Here is an 18,632-nt window from a genome sequence, read left to right on the forward strand (position 1 = left end):
GAGACCAAATACATAGGTTTTATCCAATTCAACCGAGCAAAGACAAAGGTTTACCTTTATCATGTGGCTCTTGATCGTGTGGCTTTTGTTATGAGTAATTGTCTGGCTTTTGTCTGAGAAACCTTGATCACGCCTCTTGATTCTTCCATCTCACAACAGACAGAAAAAAATCAAAACAAATTTTTGCATGTTCCTCATTTTAGTTATCTCGAACTGTTCGAAATAACCAAATCAACCACATGCATAATTGAAATATCCAAACAAATCTACATATTAACAAATCTTTACCTTTCGATTCGTTTGAGAGAGAGCTCGCCGTTTTTCGCCGAGATGAGGAAAGAAATGGAGAGAGAGAGCCATTTCCCTTCCTCGACGACAGCCACTGTCAGAGACGTGGCCTTATCGTCCAACAGAACCACCGATCGGGAGAGATCTCCCCTTTCGCCAAGGAGAGGAAAGAAACGGAGAGAGATGTCACCGTTTTCCTTGGTGGAGGAGAGCAACAGATAGAGAGGCTGTCGTTTGCCGTCGTCGACGACAGCCACCCACTGAGACGCAGCCGTGGCGTCGAACAGTCCCATCGATCGCATCGGATTTCGCCTTTCGCCGTAACGAGGAGAGAAAAAGAGAGAAAGAAATGAAGGAAAAGAAAAAATGCGAAGAACGCTAGGGTCAAGTTTTCTCCAGCCTGTCCCGGTGCGACACCTGGCAAATAAGCAACGACGCTTCCCGTGCCAAATTAAGCAACACATTTTCTCTTTTTTTCCTTTTATCATTTATTTTAATTACAATTAGTCTTAAGCAATTCACTTAAGCCACTGCAATAAACTTGCTCTTAAGATACAGTTGATGATATTTACTATTCAATTATATTGGTGGTAGTTGAAGAAGTTGACATGACGTCTGAAAGAGAAAAATCATTTCATTTGTTGAATGTAATACAGTCCACAGAAAGTTCGTTCTTATCATAGATATTTTTTGAAAGCTATAAACTTTCTCTTAATTATTATTTCAGATTTAATAATAAAAACTTATTTAACTAATTTATTTCGATAATATCTTATTACAATAACATCAAGAAACATCACATCTGGAAGAAGATAAAGTACACACACATTCAAAGATCCGATCCCATTCAAGAACTCTCGCTCCGGTTCGGTTTAGACGAAGATTCTGAACCAAGATCCTCCTCCACCGCAGGAATCCACTCATTCGTCGCCGGGTTGCTTCTGTAAACAGCCTTTTCACCTCCGTCTCCCATTGCAGCGGCGGCTATCACGACCTCTTCACCGCCGTCTTCCTTCCCCACATTTATAAACCCACTTCCGGTCTAGTTTCATAAACATAAACCACATTTACTACAAAGTTAATTTTCTTCAGCTGTAATTTTAAAGAAAGAGAAATAAAAATAAGAACCGTGTGATGTTGCTTATCAATGGCGGTGAGACTCGTGTAATACTCTGTCTCCAGGAACTCATCTTGAACAGCAGCTGAAACTCCTTCATGCAGAATATCACCCTGTGTTTTTTTTAACCACAAGATCTCAATTATGACGATAAGTTTACGTGAAGAGGAAAAAGTAGTGTGAGGTAGAGAAAACCGAACATGAGTTTGTGACTGGAGAGTTTGGAACTTGTCAGCCTCCGGATGGTCTGTGGTTGGCTCGGGAGTAGAGAAACATCCGAAAGGGCCTGGCTCGCTCCGGGTGGGCTTAGTGGGTCGTTTAGGGGCCAAGGAATCGAAACCAGCTCTGATCTGGTTCGTGTTCTTGATCTGTTGATCCGGGTCGGCTATCTCGTCGCTCCGGCTTGGCTTCATCGTACTCATCGTCGCCTTCTCTGTCTTTTGCTTTGGTTTACAACTGGAAAAGAGAAAGAGATAATAGATTTTACTCACTGGTTTGGTTGTGTTAAAAGAAAAATTATAATGGGCCTTTGCGTGGGCCTTTTTGTTTAATGTTCCAAAAAATAATAATTACATGTCAGAACTTTAATGTTTTGTCAAATTTTTCCAAAGCAAATTATTAAAATAAATAAATAAATATTTTTATATTTTTTTCTTTTATTCGATTATATATTTACAAAGTAATTTCGTAAATTATCAGATTTTATAGGGAATACGAATTTCAAGAGCTGGATGGCAATTTAACGATGGTCGACACTGGGCCCTATATAGTATATGAAGCGTGAAGCTTTCCATTTCCGGCTCCCACAGGACAGTAAACAAAGTGTCCCTTTTAATACCCCAAAGGCCAACACTTCGAACAATGAAAAATTGTTTGCATTCAAGATTTGAATCATGAATTGCGAGCAATTTTAACTATGTAGTAAAACATGAAATAATCATTGTTTTCCTTGTGAAATGATCGTACTTTCATGTTAAAGCTTTATAAGATAATCATGTAGTTGTCTCATTACTCATTTGTATTGCACCATGATGACCAACAACATCTCCTGAATATATATAATCGATTCATGTAGAATTTACACGTTAACGTGGATCTCAAAACTATTACTAGTCAAAGATAAAAATCATTTATTGGCACGTACTATATATTGATGTTTTTGAGAAGGAAACGATCGACTATTGTATCATATGCTCAAATGAATTTCTCCCTTATAAACTATACATTGGTGACTGAATAAATATAATGATCTATAACAAATGGAAAATCCTTTACTATAACCTGAGCTAAAAAAACATTTTGATGTATAAGAAAATAATGTAAGTGAGTAAATAGTCTTTTAGTGACCAGCACCTCTCCTGCTCGGTCCTGAAGCCATTGTGTGCATCCTCTCTCCAGCTGAAGAGAGCGATCGTAACCTTTTATAACCACGTATCACGACCCCTAACAACTCTTTACTTCGAAAATCGACACCATGATTCTTAGATTGACTAATTTCCTCTGATGAGCCACCAAGGAGAACTCTACAGTCCGCGGTTCTTGATTCTGAAAAGGCTGAGACCAAGAACATGACCGTAAAGACCAAGCCAAAGGGTCTCATTTTTGGTTTGTGGTAGCCCAGGTGCTTGGGGTTTAGGGTTTAAGCCAATGAATTTGTTTTGGTGATTGATAGAAAAGGAGTAGCAGAGGAGGAAGTAAAGCTTTATATACACGTATGAAAAGATTCAAAGGTAGATGGAAAAGGATGGAGAGGAAGAAGGATAGGAGCTTATATTGGATATAAAATAATGTTAATTTTATTGTTGGTATTGGTTAGAGAATATAAAAAGGAGTAATATAGAACTAAAACCGCGATATAGGGGGATGGTGCAGGTGCATTAGTTAAAAAGGACGGTCTCTAGCTTCCTTGGAAGTGGACCTTTCAAAAAGTGCTAATTGTTTTTTACCAGCAAACTATATTTCTGTAATTTATACAGAAATTATAAATTATTAAATTATTAGCTCACTGTTATAATTCAATTTTTCTATTATTTTTTTGCCTTAAGATGTGAATATGAAATTAGGTCAGAATTCTAACTTGTGCGATTTGGTTCGATGTCAATAATATTAAATAAGATAAAATTCGCTTACTGATTAATAAGTAGTATACACAAGATTCAAGTGAATCAAAATTCAACCAGTAGTTGGTAACAGTGCAATTGTTAGCTTTTGTCAGTGGAGTTAGGCAAGAAAACTATTATCATTCTTGTGGATAACATGGTTTCGTGATTTAAACATTTATACCGAGAAGGAGGTTAGTAATCATCGACTTACCATGCATATATAGCAATAGCCAAATGTGTATAGAGTGAACAAAATGAAACTACTTCATTTCATTTCATATCATTAATTAATATAATTCACTATGAACAAAATACTGTAGATACATTTGAGCAAGGATTTCATTAATAAAATAATTAACGTTTAGTTGATCATTTAAATCTACGGTCGTGAATCATCGACGTCTCAATTTCGAACTTCAGAAAATTGGAAGAATACTTGTGAAGGTAGGGCACGAATGCGTAGATGTGACGTAGGAGGAGGTAAAGTACGTATTTTGTGTCTCGCTTTAGCGAATAATTTGATCGGAATATATTTGACCATACGAATCCTGGAGACTTTGTTTTCCATAGAAGAGTGTTTCCCTTGTTTTATGCCACATCGAAACTTTGCATCTTTATATTTATATTTGCAAAATAAACATTTAAATTTTCAGAAAAATATGAGTTATAGTTTACGGTTTTCCTAATGTTCGAAACATAATTTTCTAAAAATAAGACGCAAAATTCAGTGAAAAATACAAATTACAAATAAAAAAAGGAACAAAACATAATTGTCTCGTGGGCATGAGCAAAGAATGGCGATAACACGAAATACTTGTATGGACGGACTCTAACTTTCCTTCATAGTTGTCATGAGTGTAACTAAGCATCTATTTATATTCTTTCTCTTTTTGTTTTTGTTTTTAAACGTCACTCCCCCACATGTACCCTCAATTTTATTTCACTATCAATCTTGCATCTTCGAATCTTTTTTTATGATCAAAGTTAAATCATGTATCAACTTAACTTCGAAACTTTGTTGTTGTTTTAGTTTAATTTACTGCAAATCTGCTTCTTGTGATCTCTGTTTAAAATGGAAATGGTAATAAATTTAACATTTTTACAAAAAAAAAAAAGCTATCGTTAACAAGATTTGACTCTCTGAGACACGCTACCCTTTCTCAAAAAGAAAATTTGAGACACGTATTAACCTCACATGTTTTCTTACTGTGGTGATCAAAATACTCTAATTCCTTTTTTTTTTATCAAACAAAATACTCTATTCATTAACCACATCGGTCCTGTTCGTTTACTTATCGCGCGACCTGTAACATGCAACATGCGATTGATCGTATGTCACAGGTTGTTGTTTGTTTTGCTGTCGCGTAACATGTGACCTGCGATTGGTCGCATGTCGCAAGTCGCATGTTGTTGTTCGTTTTAATGTCGCGCGACTGATCGCACGACCAGTCGCAGATTCCCATTCAAGTCACCCGAAAAACAGCGACTAAAAATTAAGAAAATTTTGATCGCGCGACTGGTCGCAGGTCGCAGATCGCAGGTCGCAGATCGCAGGTCGCGCGACACGTAAACGAATATAGTTTTAGTCGCAGGTCGTAGGTTTAGTCGCATGTCGCAAGTCGCAGATAACGACACGTAAACAAACGTAATTTTAGTCGTAGATCACATATCGTAGGTCGCGCGACACGTAAACACCGTCTAAACGACTTTAGTACATGTGCACATCCACAAATATTATATAAAGTTACATCTCCAGCAATACTGGTTTAATTAATAGTTTGATCAAGTAAATCAAGATGCTAATTGAAATTCAATTATATCAAGATGCTAATTGAAATTCTTTTTAGAATACATTGTTTCAAGAACTCTTTATATTTCGTGTAATTGGACGGAATAAAAAGAGTAGAATCTAGATAATGGATTTATTAAATGAAGAATTTGATTCCAATAGTAATGGACTACCATGTCCGAACTATATATAGTTAACTTTTTTTTTCTTATTATATTCTTGTGCGGTCTTACGCCACCACTAAACTATATTATTTTGGACAACCCAATTAAACTTGATTAATTACTTTCACCTTATTCCAAGAGAGGAAACAGTTAACCGGATCCTAAGTAATTTGCCTATAAATTATTTAATAATTTGAATCATAGTGATTAGTGATTAGTGATTTCGCCGCCTCATATTAGTATGGGAGAAACAAAATTTCCTGATGCTATGCAAATTGATTTATATGTCTTACTCTTAACTCCAAAAATAAAGGAACAAATTTGTTTTTAAAAGGAACAACTTGAGATGATGTTATACTACTTAGATAATTTCCATTACAATATTCTCAAGTATTTTTAAATAAAATACAAATCAATTATTGTAGACGACAAAAAACTATTCTAAGAGCTAAATGTATCAAATATTTTTATTTTTTACTAAAATTATTCTAAATAAAAATTTAAAATACTTTTGCATACGTTTTTTGGCATTAAAAATATTTATTCATTATAATAATATTTCATTTTTAGATTTAGAATTTTGCTAAAGAAATACTCGTAAACTATTACTAAAAATGTGGCAGCCATCAATAATTTATCCTCAAAACTAAATCAACATTTATTTTAAAAACAAAATTGTTTACTACAACTCACTGATTAAATCACTTTATAATAGAGTTCATCTTTTTTTTTACAAAAAAAAAAAACTCACTGATGAAATGTGATAAAATGAAGAAAATACATCGTATATTTGTATTGTAACTAATAACTACGGTCGTAATTCAACAACATATAGCAGCATGAGTTGATTTTTCATAGAAATAACTTTTTTACCTAACAAAAATCATAAGTCTAGATGTTGAAATTTCAGTAAAGCGTGGTTGTTAAATGTTTTTGAAAGGAGAATCACGTGAGAAGAACTATTTATTGGTCGTGCCAGAAAAATAGCAGCAACGTGTTTGAAATTTATAAGCATTGATTATTAGGTTCTGGTGTATCTAACAATATTTATAAAAGAGAAATTAAGCAACTACATCGTTTTAATAGTCAAATTAGCTAATAGTCAATGCTTCTGAAGGTCAAACACTTTGCTTAATTGTGTTTTCTATAACCAACAACCAAGCCGGCTACCAACATGTATGTGACTTTCCCAAGTTTGGAATTCAAACTATTTTTGGTGTACAACTTCAAAGTCTACTTAGAAACTTAGCTGCCGTCTGCTGCAAACAATCAAAAACTATGTTCGGTCAAGTCTTCAAACTTATGATGACATTAAATTTGTTTTATACTTCTTATCATCTCCTCATTGATGGCTTAGTTTTTTTTTCTTTTGCAAAAAATACTTATAACCCAATTGGTATTTTTCCGGGAAACAGCCTAGTTTCAGTGATCACGTTCTTTTGAATTCAAAACATAGTCAAGAATAAGTGAATAACAATTCAAACTTTGCATCTCCTTGAACATTACTATATAACTGACTGCTCCATCCACAAAACACTCACGCAAATTTCATTATCTGGTAAAAGAGAGGGAAACGAACTTAACTAAACTATAATGATGAGCAAAGGTGTTGTAAGTTCCATTCTGTTCTTCATGTTGATCGGTTCCGTTTTTGTTGAGACTCGCCCACTTGGTCTAACAATGACGGAAGAGAAAAAGCTCGTGGCTGGTTTCTTCGATGGCTTATCACTTGGTTCGATCAAAGGCTCAGGTCCAAGTCCAGGAGGCAAGGGTCATAATTTCATAAACCGGAGCGACATGTCTCGATTTGATAAGCAGTCCGGTCCAAGCCCAAGCGGACCCGGTCACTAATAATCAAATCATTAGCTCAAACCGGGCCAATTTCAAGTACACATATTGCCGTGTCTAGGTCCAAAAAATTATTTCATTTTTTTTGCTACAATTTTATTTTGTTACATATGAAGAAAGAAGAGTGGGAAAAATCAAGAATTAAATGTCTCATTCCTTTGTCCTATCAATAGTTTCTTAGTTGTTTGATTCATGATGTACAATGTGATAATAACTTCTGTTTTGGTCAAATACGATTTGAATGTAATAATAAAACATTGATGTACACAAATATACTTCAATTTCAAATGGAACATAGAATTATTTCTTTTCTTTTTTTTTTGCTAAAGATCATAGAATTATTTTTTTCTTTAAACTGAAACTGGCGCGGATTCAAAATAAAGTTTTAAAAAAGTTAAGAGATAAATTGAACCTTTTGGAAAGTTAAGGGACGCAATTGAAAGGTTACGTAATTACAACATACACCCCTAGTAGTCTCGTGGAATCAGCGGGCAGTTTCAGGGACGTAGATATTCATTCATATCAAAGACGTGTACGGCCCCCCACTGTGATGTGAGTGAGATCTGTTGCCTCTCTCGCTCTCGGTGGCAATGGGAAGCTCGTCGAAGGAAGACACGGCGAGTGACGGAGACACGGCCAGCGGTGGCGCTTCGCCTTCCAACGACGGCAGGCTCTTTACGGAGGGCGAGCGTGTTCTCGCCTACCATGGTCCTCGCGTGTACGGAGCGAAGGCAATACAAACTCTCTCTCTCGCTCTAGATTTTGGATTTGGATGATTCAATTCGCATGATTTGGATTCTGGAGATTATCTCGTGCTCGTGTTGATTTTGCAATTGGCTTAGGGTTTTTCATAGAGATTTGAATTTGAATGTATAGTCTGTGTTGGATTCATGGAGCTTCTGCGAATTGAGATTGAAATGCTCAGTCTATGTAGATAGATGTTTACAGTGTTTCTTTGAGTCGATTGAGTTTGAGTTTGAATGTATCGCCTGTGCTGTCTGTAGTAGATTCATGTAGCTTCTGCAGATTAAGGTTGAAATGCTTAGACGGTATAGATGTTTACAGTGTTTCTTTTGATACAGATTCAAAAAGTGGAGCTTCGTAAGAAGGAGTGGAAGTACTTTGTTCATTATCTCGTGAGATTTCTTTCATCTGAGCTATTATAGTTGTATTCTCTTTGTTTCAGAGCTTTTGATTTGCAGTATTGAGTGATACAGCGATCTGTGTCTGCAGGGTTGGAACAAAAAGTGAGTCTCTCTCTGCTCTGCTCTCATGTCTATTCTGGTTTGTGTGGCAAACAGAGTTAGATTGACGTGAATGTATTGCCCGACAGTTGGGATGAATGGGTGAGTGCGGATAGGTTGTTGAAACACACAGAGGAGAATCTTGTGAAACAGAAGGCTTTGGACAAGAAGCAAGGAGTGGAAAAGGGTGCCAAGTCTGGGCGTTCGGCTCAGACTAAAACGAGAAGCTCTGCAGGTGAGTTTGTGAATATGAAATTAAGAGGAAACCTTCATTTTTTACTTGGCTTGACTTTTATTGATGTTTCATTTTCAAGCTAGGCTATTACTATTTATCATTATCTGGCTCAGAGGCCTGAATATACACTTAGTTGAATATTTATCCTCCCGCATTGACCCTTTTGAGTATATATCTTTGGTAAGTTGAACTATTTTGTCAAATATGCAGACACAAAGGCTGAGAAAGATGACACGAAAAACAATGGTAAGCAGCATATTAGTTTTTCGCTTACACTGTAAAATTAATTGAAGTTGAGATTAAATGAACTTAAAATTTATTTGAGTTAAGCTGGTGTATTATATTGTCTGTTGCAGCTGCAAAAGGGAAGAAGCGAAAGAATGAGTTAGGCAATGAGGTTAGGCTTGTAAAAGAACTCAAGAGATTTTACTTGCTTTAGCTCTATATAGATTAAATTTCCAAGAGCTTGTGCATTACCTATTGGGAAGAACTATTTTAATAAACACAGTAAATGGCTGGATATGTTGTGATGCATATATTCAAACAGGTTCAGTTTATCAGGTCTTTTAAAATCGATAAGGTTGCTTGTGTATGGTTTTGTGATCTATAGAAGGATAACGTATTAGCAGAGAAGCTACTCAAGATCCAAATGCCTGCAACACTAAAAAAACAGCTCGTTGACGACTGGGAGAATGTTACGCAGAAGGACAAGGTACACATCAATCTACTCTGACTTCTACACATACTTGGGAGACATGGGAGACATAAGTGTGTATTACATACCAAAGTGGCTTCTACACATACTTGGTACTAACCTTTGAATGATCACGTAACTCTAGGTTGTGAAACTTCCGCGTTCACCTACTGTCGACGAGATATTGTCCAAGTATCTTGAAATCAAAACCAAGAAGGATGGAATGTGAGTCCTTTTATTCAGTCATAGAGTTTGATATATCTTTTTGAAAATGTTCAGAACTCAGTGAAGCAAATTTTCTGCGCAGGATAACTGATGCGGTCGGTGAAATCTTGAAAGGCATAAGGTGTTACTTCGACAAGGCATTACCTATGATGCTCTTGTACAAAAAAGAGCGGCAACAATACGAAGAAGCAATCGTGGATGATGTTTCACCTTCGACTGTTTATGGCGCCGAGCATTTACTTCGTCTCTTTGGTAAAAAAATCTCAGCAAGTTCTCATTCAGACAGTAAAACTTGATGTGTCTGGATTCTTGACTATATTTATCTGCAGTGAAATTTCCGGAGCTTTTCTCATATGTAAACATGGAAGAAGAGACATGGAATCGCATGCAACAAACACTATTAGACTTCCTCAAGTAAGCATCCTATCTAATCTCTCTTTTTTTTGCTGCCATTAACGTAAAAATTGACAAACGCTCTAAAACCTTCTTTTACAGGTTCATTCAGAAGAACCAGAGCACTTTCTTGTTGTCACCATCAGCATATGAATCTGATAAGGTTGTTTCAGATGGTAAAGGCAAAGGCAAAGATGAGTGAGTGAAGAACAAAAATCCACCTCCATTAATTTGTCGGTATAAATCGCTGACGAGTTGTGTGTAACTTTAGGATTCCTTCAAATTTTTCTGATGAGTTTTACAACTGTAAGCTACATTTTTGACTACGATTGTTCAATCAAAATAACTTCCTTTTGAACGCATTAAAGGTTAATAATCAAAGCCTTGGTTTAAAACAGAAGGTAACAAAAAAAAAGAAAAAATAGAAGTATATGAGATGAGATTGTTTATGTGGCTAATGTTATCGGAATAATTGTATTGGCTCTCTCTCTCTCTCTCTCCCTCGCTCTCTCTCTCCTCTGTGAAACAAAGACTGAGTCCCATTTCGCGAGATCAGAATCAATGGTGGCATGAACGAAGAAGAAGACGCTCGAGCTCGAATATGGAACCCGCAGCTCTCACTCGCTCTTCCTCTCTTACTAGATTCCCTTACCGTCGCGGTTTAGCCACTCTCCGACTCGCTCGAGTCAACTCGTTCTCAATCCTCCCACCTAAGACTCCTCTCCCCCTTCGGATCTCTGCCTCGCTTAGCCTTCCGCGACAATCGATTCGTCTACGCGCAGTTGAAGATCGCAATCACGATCATCATGATCATGATGGTGAGCAAGAGCATCATCATCACAATCACCACCACCACGGATGCTGTTCCGTGGAGTTGAAAGCGGAGAGCAAGCCTCAGAAAGCACTCTTCGGATTCGCTAAAGCCATCGGATGGGTTCGATTAGCCAATTTCCTCAGGGAGCATCTTCATCTCTGCTGCTCCTCCGCCGCGCTCTTCGTCGCCGCCGCCGCGTGCCCTTTCTTCGCTCCTAAACCTTACGTTAGGTCTCTTCAGCACGCGTTCATGATCGTTGGCTTCCCTCTCGTCGGAGTAAGGATTCTCTAATAAAGCTCTTTATTAGTTAGTGAATCTTAGCCTGACGATTTGAGGGAATTGGTTTCATGTGTTAGGTATCAGCATCTCTCGACGCGCTTATGGATATAGCGGGAGGGAAAGTGAACATCCATGTGTTGATGGCACTTGCTGCTTTTGCGTCTGTGTTTATGGGAAACGCTCTTGAAGGAGGATTGCTTCTTGCCATGTTCAATCTTGCTCATATCGGTCAGAACTTTGATTTTTTGAGGATTAGGGAAATGTGATTGTTAATGTTTTCATGAGACTGATAGGCTTTTCCTGCAGCGGAGGAGTTTTTCACTAGTCGATCAATGGTTGATGTTAAGGAGTTGAAGGAGAGTAATCCCGATTCTGCACTGTTGATCGAAGTGAAAAATGGGAATGTTCCAAACATTTCTGATTTGTCATACAAAAGCGTTCCTGTGCACAGTGTAGAAGTTGGGTCCTATATCTTGGTTGGAACTGGTGAGGTCTGTGAAGCTTTCGTTTCTTGAAATCCTTTAAACATGTGACCTCGTATTGTAGCTGTTTTTAAGTAGTGAGTCTTTTTTTTGGTATTTAGATTGTTCCTGTAGATTGCGAAGTTTACCAAGGCAGTGCTACCATAACAGTTGAGCACTTGACTGGGGAAGTCAAACCATTGGAGGCGAAAGCTGGAGATAGAGTGCCTGGTGGTGCAAGAAATTTGGATGGCAGAATGATCGTGAAGGTATTTTAAACATAATTCATTTTGCTTTGGCTTCCCTTTGTTTGAAGTTTTCAAGTTTATCTTTATTCTATGGAAAAAATTAAATCAGGCCACGAAGGCATGGAATGAGTCGACTCTAAACAGGATTGTACAGCTGACCGAGGAAGCACACTCCAATAAACCCAAACTTCAAAGATGGCTGGATGAGTTTGGGGAGAATTACAGCAAGGTGGTGGTTGTTTTGTCACTTGCTATTGCCTTCCTAGGTCCATTTTTGTTCAAGTGGCCTTTCCTCAGCACCACAGGTAGATGTCGGAAACAAGTTCTCCGTTTTCAACATACATATATTCCCTTTATTGTCCAGACAATGAATAATTTTTTATGTTACAAAACTGTTAAGAGAGATATCTTTGGCTTCTTTTCTTCTTATGGACAATTGGTTAGCTTACTTTCTTTGCTGGTTAATGATACAGCATGCAGAGGATCGGTCTACAGAGCATTGGGACTTATGGTGGCCGCATCACCATGTGCTTTGGCTGTTGCTCCGTTGGCTTACGCTACTGCTATTAGTTCTTGTGCGAAAAAGGTATCATGCATGAACTCTGTGTAATTACAACCTGAGTAACTGAAATTACCAACTACGTGTTAGCATTCTTTAGTAATTGAAATTAAGCTCACGGCTTTAGAACCTAAGGAGTCTTATTTGCAATTGTGAGGATTTTATGATGCCTATGCGACTATTTAGTTCTCTTCTGTTCACGTGTAAGTGTGTAATCCAACAGTTATTCCTTGTTATAGGGAATATTGCTAAAAGGTGCACAAGTTCTAGATGCCCTCGCTTCTTGCCACACTGTTGCTTTTGACAAAACCGGGACCTTAACAACTGGCGGTCTTACTTGCAAAGCAATTGAACCCATTTATGGGCACCACGGAGGTAATAATCCAAGCGTAATAACTTGCTGTGTTCCAAATTGTGAGAAAGAAGCTCTTGCCGTAGCGGCTGCAATGGAGAAGGGCACTACACATCCTATTGGAAGGTATTTTGTAAGCATCAGTTGATGTATAAACTTAATTATCTCAAACTCTAGAACTATGCAATGTTTAGCATGTCTCTTCAAATCAGTCACATCACAAACTTTTTTTTGTTGATAAAAAGTAAAACGGGCCCGTGTAAATTCATGGTTATTAAATAATCTTGTCTGACGGTACATTCATGTCTGTCACACAAACGGATGAGATGAAGAACCATAAAGCAACGTTTGGCATCCTTAGCTCTCTTTCTGTTTTTGAACTGTTTTTTGCCCGTATGTTTTTAGCTGCTTCTGACACATTTGAACTTGCTGCAGAGCTGTGGTAGACCACAGTGTGGGGAAAGACCTCCCTTCTATTTTTGTTGAAAGCTTCGAATATTTTCCTGGCAGAGGCCTTACTGCTACCGTAAACGGTGCTGAGGTGCGACATAGTTTTGTACTAGATTAGATTTCCATTTTTCTTCTAGTTAACATGTGTGTCTATGTCTCATTTCAACTTTTTGGCCTTGTTATAGTCAGTAGCTGAAGAGAGTAGATTACGAAAAGCGTCACTTGGTTCTATAGAGTTCATCACCTCACTCTTCAAATCAGAAGATGAGTCTAAACTGATCAAGGATGCTGTTAACGCCTCTTTGTACGGAAAGGATTTCGTTCATGCTGCTCTTTCTGTTGATCACAAGGTATATGCTACAGCTACTTTCTTTGCTGGTCCACAAAAATCTTACTTACGTCACAGTCAGTATTTTTCTCTCTCGTGTGTCCATTTATCAGTCCTTTAAGATTCTCTGTATCACTGAAATTTATGAGCCGGTGCAACTAACTTCTCCAGGTAACATTGATTCACCTCGAAGATCAGCCTCGTCCAGGTGTCTCGGGAGTTATAGCAGAACTTAAAAGCTGGGCCCAACTTCGAGTTATGATGTTAACTGGGGACCATGATTCAAGTGCTTGGAGAGTTGCAAATGCAGTGGGTATTAGCGAAGTCTACTGTAACCTAAAGCCCGAGCATAAGCTAAACCATGTAAAGAACATCGCTCGAGATGCAGGTGATGATCATTACTCTCGCCACATGTCAAACCACTCAAAGACAAGTCAATAATTTTATTACTAACATTTTGGTGAGTGTTTTAGGTGGAGGTTTAATTATGGTTGGAGAAGGAATTAATGATGCTCCAGCTCTAGCTGCTGCAACTGTTGGGATTGTACTTGCTCAACGTGCGAGTGCCACGGCGATTGCTGTTGCTGACATCTTACTGCTTCGGGACAACATCACCGGTGTTCCCTTTTGTGTCGCTAAATCTCGCCAGACAACATCATTGGTATAAGGAAATCAACTTTTTTTTTTCCAAAGCCTATTGATGTAAGATTGCATATTTAACTAGTGTTTTATCATGTTGCAGATCAAGCAAAATGTTGCTCTTGCCTTGACGTCAATATTCTTGGCCGCTCTTCCCTCAGTTTTGGGGTTTCTTCCACTGTGGTTAACGGTATGCAAAGCTCTAATAGCTATTAATTTCTATGAGTTACCAATCAAATCACCTAGAAGAATCCCCGCTAATCCGCAATTTTTTTCTGGAATCATAGGTACTTCTACATGAAGGTGGGACTCTTCTGGTGTGCCTCAACTCAGTACGTGGTCTGAACGATCCATCATGGTCGTGGAAACAAGACATAGCTCATCTAATCAACAAGTTAAGCTCACGTGAATCCACCAGTAGCAACAACTCTTTAAGCTCTGTAGAGACTGCACATTAGGTAACTTGCTCGTCTGTGTGCTTTTGTTTGTCTAATTATGTACAAGCATCAAACTGTGCGTATGTCACTTATATTAAACATCAAAATCGTATATAAGTTTCGTTTCTCTGGATCGTTTGATTTTATTTTATTTTTCCTTCCAAGTTATATATATATATGTCACTTGACTCATATTTACTCACTTCTTCGTATCATTGTTTTAAGAAAAGTTTTGGCTTCCTTTTCGAATCACGAAAGATCATATGATTACAAAAGATTGTTTAGATTTGCTTCCTTGTTCTGTCTCTCTAACCATTGCTGCCTTTGGCTCTATACATAATACATGTAAAGCCTTAAAACTTTTATTTTCCCCGAGAAACAGAGTGAAAAGTTGAAGAGAGACTTTTGCTTTTTCTCTCTTTACTACTCCATCTTCCCAATACCGATTTGGTTCACTATGAACTCCCTAAACCCGACACGACGGCTGTTTACACTTTGCGGCATACACGAACCACCACCGCCTCCTCCACTTCCTCCGCTGGAACCACCACCCCCCACGTTCCCTCTCTGTAAATCCGCCATGTAACTCCTCACCTCCGTCCTAATCATCTCCTGCACAACCGTCATGAACTCACCACCGAATCCTGATATCCCCTTCTCTTCTTCCTTTCTAACCGGGAACAGCTCCGCCGTGTAACCACCGTCAGTAACCGTATTCTCATTTACTTGAGTCGGCTCGTTGACTCTAACCGTCTCCGTCTCGCAGCGGTTATTCCAAGGGAGAGACAAACTTAGATAAGTCGGCGGATCTTCACCGGACGTTGACGCCGTCACCTCCGTCACGGCAGCAGATCTAGCCGTCGGTTTGAACACGTGCGGAGCACCACTAGATTGCTCGCTGACGTCAGATCCAGATGGACTCCCGGGGCTCATATATAGCCCAGTAGACACACCACCACCGCTCGCCGTGCGTTTCAACGGTTGCTCCTCTCCCAAGTTACCGTCATACCCTCCGTTTCCACCGAAGTCACAGCTCTGTCCTTCAGATGTAAAACCGCTGCATTTACGCTTGAGCGTCGAGTTCCAATGGTTCTTGATAGCGTTGTCGGTCCTTCCATTGAGGAGACGAGAGATCGTCGCCCACTTGTTACCGAACCGAGCGTGCGCTCGTATGATCGTCTCGTCTTCCTCCGCCGTAAAAGCACGGTGCTCGACCTCCGGAGATAGCTGGTTACACCAGCGGAGACGGCAGGATTTGCCGGACCGCCCAGGGATGGATTTGCTGATCAAAGACCAGTTTCTCGGACCGTGCTTCTGCACCAGACTCTGCAAGAGATCGTCTTCTTCTGGACTCCATGGACCTTTAATCCTCTCCATGTTCTTTCTAGACGGACCTGACATCGCCGGTTGTGTTCTGTTTTTCTTCTCAACACGTCTTCTGTTTTATTTTTTGGTCGTTAGGGAGTTTTTTTTTTGTTGGGAGAAGAAAAGGTTTTAAGAGGATAAGAGCAAGAAGAGAGTATTTATACGAGAAGGAGTCGCGCAAGGGCTACCGGTTCGACCCGTAATCTCTCTTATCGATAAACAGAGAAATTATATTAAAGTAGTTAAATTCTGCAGTTTATTACTAGGATATGTGTTATCTTTTGAATTTTCTAACTGAATAAAATATCTTATACTTATTTAGGAAACAAGGAAAACCGTTTTGTAATTTTATCAGCGTTAAACGGATAAATATGGTCGTTACTAACTTACTAATCGTTACGGTCTTGACTAATTCAGTCAAAACAAATTGATGGATTAACTAATTTAGCGTTTGATTTATTAATTGTTTAGGCAAGTCATTCAATGTATTATAAATTAATTTCATCAATCAAATGTTTAAACTTGAATAACAAAAAAGGAATTATTGAATATTGGTATATCACAACCAAAACACACGTCCACGATTGAAAAAGTGCGTTTGGGGAGAACAGCGTCTGTGTGAGGTTAACATCGAGCGTGTAGAGCAGAGAATCTTCCAGGAAAAACGGTTGGGGACTTGGGATACAGCTGTATATTAACACGTGTCAAGTAAGTATATGTACTTTGAGTTTGAGATTTGCTTTTATTCATGAATAAATAAATATTATTAGTGTGGTCTTAATTTCAGAGGTGTGTTTTCTTTAAACAGTACGCTCGTACTGGGGCGTCTCTCCCACTCTCCGTTTTACAGGTGGAGCGTTTTTACCCAATCATTTCGTTTTCCATTTAAAAGCATTGTTGTGACACTCACAGAATTGTTAACTACTACGTTTTTATCTTTTTCATACTTTTTTCTTTATTTTTTTGCATTTTTTATTTCTTTATACTGCCTCTCTGTTTGTGAAAATAGAATTTTCTAGACTTATTTTTGTTCTAAAATGATAGATTTTCTAAAATTTTAATGTACTTTTAGTAGTTAATATTGAAAAGTTGTATATTTTTAAAAAACATTAATTAAAAATATTTGAATTGGTTGAATACTATTGGTTGATATTTATTGGAAAATGTATAGTAAAATAAATAATAAATTCAATTGTAAAAAATTAATTGTTTATTTAATATGCGTGAATACTCTAGAAAATCATTCTTTTAAGAACAGAGTGAGTAATTAACAAAACTAAATAACAGTGAAATTCAAGAATGGCATTATATTTGAAACGCTGAATTATACCAACTTGAAATTTGGGTAAAAAGGAACTAAATATGGAAAATGAAAATATGCTGGCAAACACAAACTGCTTTTCTAAGAATAACTGCAAGAAAAAAAAACTACATAGATTCATAGAAGTCAATAAAAAACAGCCGAAAGTTTGTTTTGTTTTGTTTATAAACTAAAGTGCGGTGATCTGTTTTCAATATATTACACTGTTCGTTGCATGTCACTGTCTTGTGTGTGTTGATGTGTGTGGTTATAATGAAGCACGTTGGACCGTCGGTTAAATATCCGAATTTGCCGTAGCTTGTACATTGGTGTGATGAATAAGAAGTGGAAATTGTAGACACTAAACACCAAGTTTTTGGCCTCTTGCTACATGCAACGAGTAAATAGAATCATTTTACAATTGTTAGTAAACTATCTTTATACATGCAACGAATGTTGACAAAAGATATAAATGACTCTTGGGCGTGAAACCGTTGATATATGCACTAAACATAGCTTTACATTCTGAAGCCAAAAATAATTGCAGAATGTTTATATATGATTAATAATGATAGAGAGATGAAGATAAGGATGAAGTTAACGGTTAGGTATGAGGCTTTGGTTCGATTCGGTGACTTTTTGACTGAGGAAGCCAGCCTGTATGCCATTATTATCATTATTATTTTTCGGATATTTTGCCGATCTAAAAAATAAATAAATTAAAAGTAGACTGCCAAAAAGAGACAGTTGCTGACGTGGCGCAAAACGACAAGATAGATCGATCGTTACCACTTTATTTTGTGGGATATTTTATTTTATAATTTGACATTTTTAAGAAAGAAAAAATAAAAACAGGCTGTAAATCTCTGCCTCCCTTTAACGGCCACTCCCTCACCTGCCGGTCACCCACCCACCTTCCTTCTTTGTTATTATATTTACATAGACTAGTAGTACTTTCATATGTCCACTAATTAGTAATTAGCATTCTTTTAAAAGCTATACTTTGGTTTAGTGATTAGCCTAGAAGATAAGTAATGTAACTTGAATTCCGGAGATATATATTACACTAATCTGAATTTAGAGTTCTATATCATTTGTATGGTTTTCTGTAATTATATCGTTTATTTGCAGATGATTGTTCATCCGATTTTTACATACATCTCAGCTTATATAAACATTAAGATTTTTTTCAGTCATCAAGCAATAAGATATTATAAAAATTGTTGTATGCATCTTTAATAGATTTTATGTGTATGAATGTATTTCATATCAAAAATATTCATACTTAATTAACTCACAGT

General features: G+C 37.5%; 6 protein-coding genes across 7 annotated transcripts; 3 read left to right on the plus strand and 3 right to left on the minus strand.

The window, feature by feature from the left end:
• Positions 1-990: 990 nt before the first annotated feature.
• On the minus strand, positions 991-1,895 carry LOC106325701. Its single transcript, XM_013763758.1, has 3 exons — positions 1,606-1,895; positions 1,417-1,518; positions 991-1,330 (listed from the first exon to the last, which is right to left on the minus strand). The coding sequence occupies exons 1-3, from the start codon at positions 1,825-1,827 to the stop codon at positions 1,136-1,138; spliced, it is 519 nt and encodes a 172-aa protein (XP_013619212.1). The 5' UTR covers positions 1,828-1,895; the 3' UTR covers positions 991-1,135.
• A 699-nt stretch (positions 1,896-2,594) lies between these two features.
• Positions 2,595-3,229, minus strand: LOC106325703. Its single transcript, XM_013763764.1, has one exon. It carries the CDS (start codon positions 3,003-3,005, stop codon positions 2,745-2,747), a length of 261 nt encoding a protein of 86 aa, XP_013619218.1. The 5' UTR covers positions 3,006-3,229; the 3' UTR covers positions 2,595-2,744.
• A 3,795-nt stretch (positions 3,230-7,024) lies between these two features.
• Positions 7,025-7,352, plus strand: LOC106302516. Its single transcript, XM_013739011.1, has one exon. The coding sequence runs from the start codon at positions 7,054-7,056 to the stop codon at positions 7,309-7,311; it is 258 nt and encodes an 85-aa protein (XP_013594465.1). The 5' UTR covers positions 7,025-7,053; the 3' UTR covers positions 7,312-7,352.
• A 440-nt stretch (positions 7,353-7,792) lies between these two features.
• Positions 7,793-10,461, plus strand: LOC106304007 (protein MRG1). Of its 2 annotated transcripts, none has more exons than XM_013740379.1 (11): positions 7,793-8,039; positions 8,391-8,444; positions 8,542-8,555; positions 8,642-8,787; positions 8,998-9,033; positions 9,144-9,184; positions 9,398-9,499; positions 9,627-9,706; positions 9,789-9,958; positions 10,036-10,120; positions 10,202-10,461. In XM_013740379.1, exons 1-11 carry the CDS (start codon positions 7,899-7,901, stop codon positions 10,299-10,301), a joined length of 969 nt encoding a protein of 322 aa, XP_013595833.1. In that variant the 5' UTR covers positions 7,793-7,898; the 3' UTR covers positions 10,302-10,461. The 2 variants fall into 2 exon arrangements, with proteins under 2 accessions (XP_013595833.1, XP_013595841.1); XM_013740387.1 differs by having other exon boundaries at positions 9,627-9,673.
• Positions 10,462-10,561: 100 nt separating this feature from the next.
• Positions 10,562-14,868, plus strand: LOC106303988 (probable cadmium/zinc-transporting ATPase HMA1, chloroplastic). The gene is made up of 13 exons (XM_013740356.1): positions 10,562-11,189; positions 11,270-11,420; positions 11,499-11,683; positions 11,776-11,922; positions 12,011-12,206; positions 12,375-12,487; positions 12,700-12,938; positions 13,248-13,353; positions 13,448-13,612; positions 13,762-13,978; positions 14,064-14,251; positions 14,333-14,419; positions 14,517-14,868. Exons 1-13 carry the CDS (start codon positions 10,701-10,703, stop codon positions 14,685-14,687), a joined length of 2,454 nt encoding a protein of 817 aa, XP_013595810.1. The 5' UTR covers positions 10,562-10,700; the 3' UTR covers positions 14,688-14,868.
• Positions 14,869-14,876: 8 nt separating this feature from the next.
• Positions 14,877-16,302, minus strand: LOC106303996 (transcription factor MYB44). The gene has a single exon (XM_013740368.1). It carries the CDS (start codon positions 16,065-16,067, stop codon positions 15,090-15,092), a length of 978 nt encoding a protein of 325 aa, XP_013595822.1. The 5' UTR covers positions 16,068-16,302; the 3' UTR covers positions 14,877-15,089.
• Between the last annotated feature and the right edge of the window lie 2,330 nt (positions 16,303-18,632).

The sequence above is a fragment of the Brassica oleracea genome, chromosome C1 (assembly GCF_000695525.1).
Source record: "Brassica oleracea var. oleracea cultivar TO1000 chromosome C1, BOL, whole genome shotgun sequence".
Lineage (NCBI taxonomy): Eukaryota > Viridiplantae > Streptophyta > Magnoliopsida > Brassicales > Brassicaceae > Brassica > Brassica oleracea.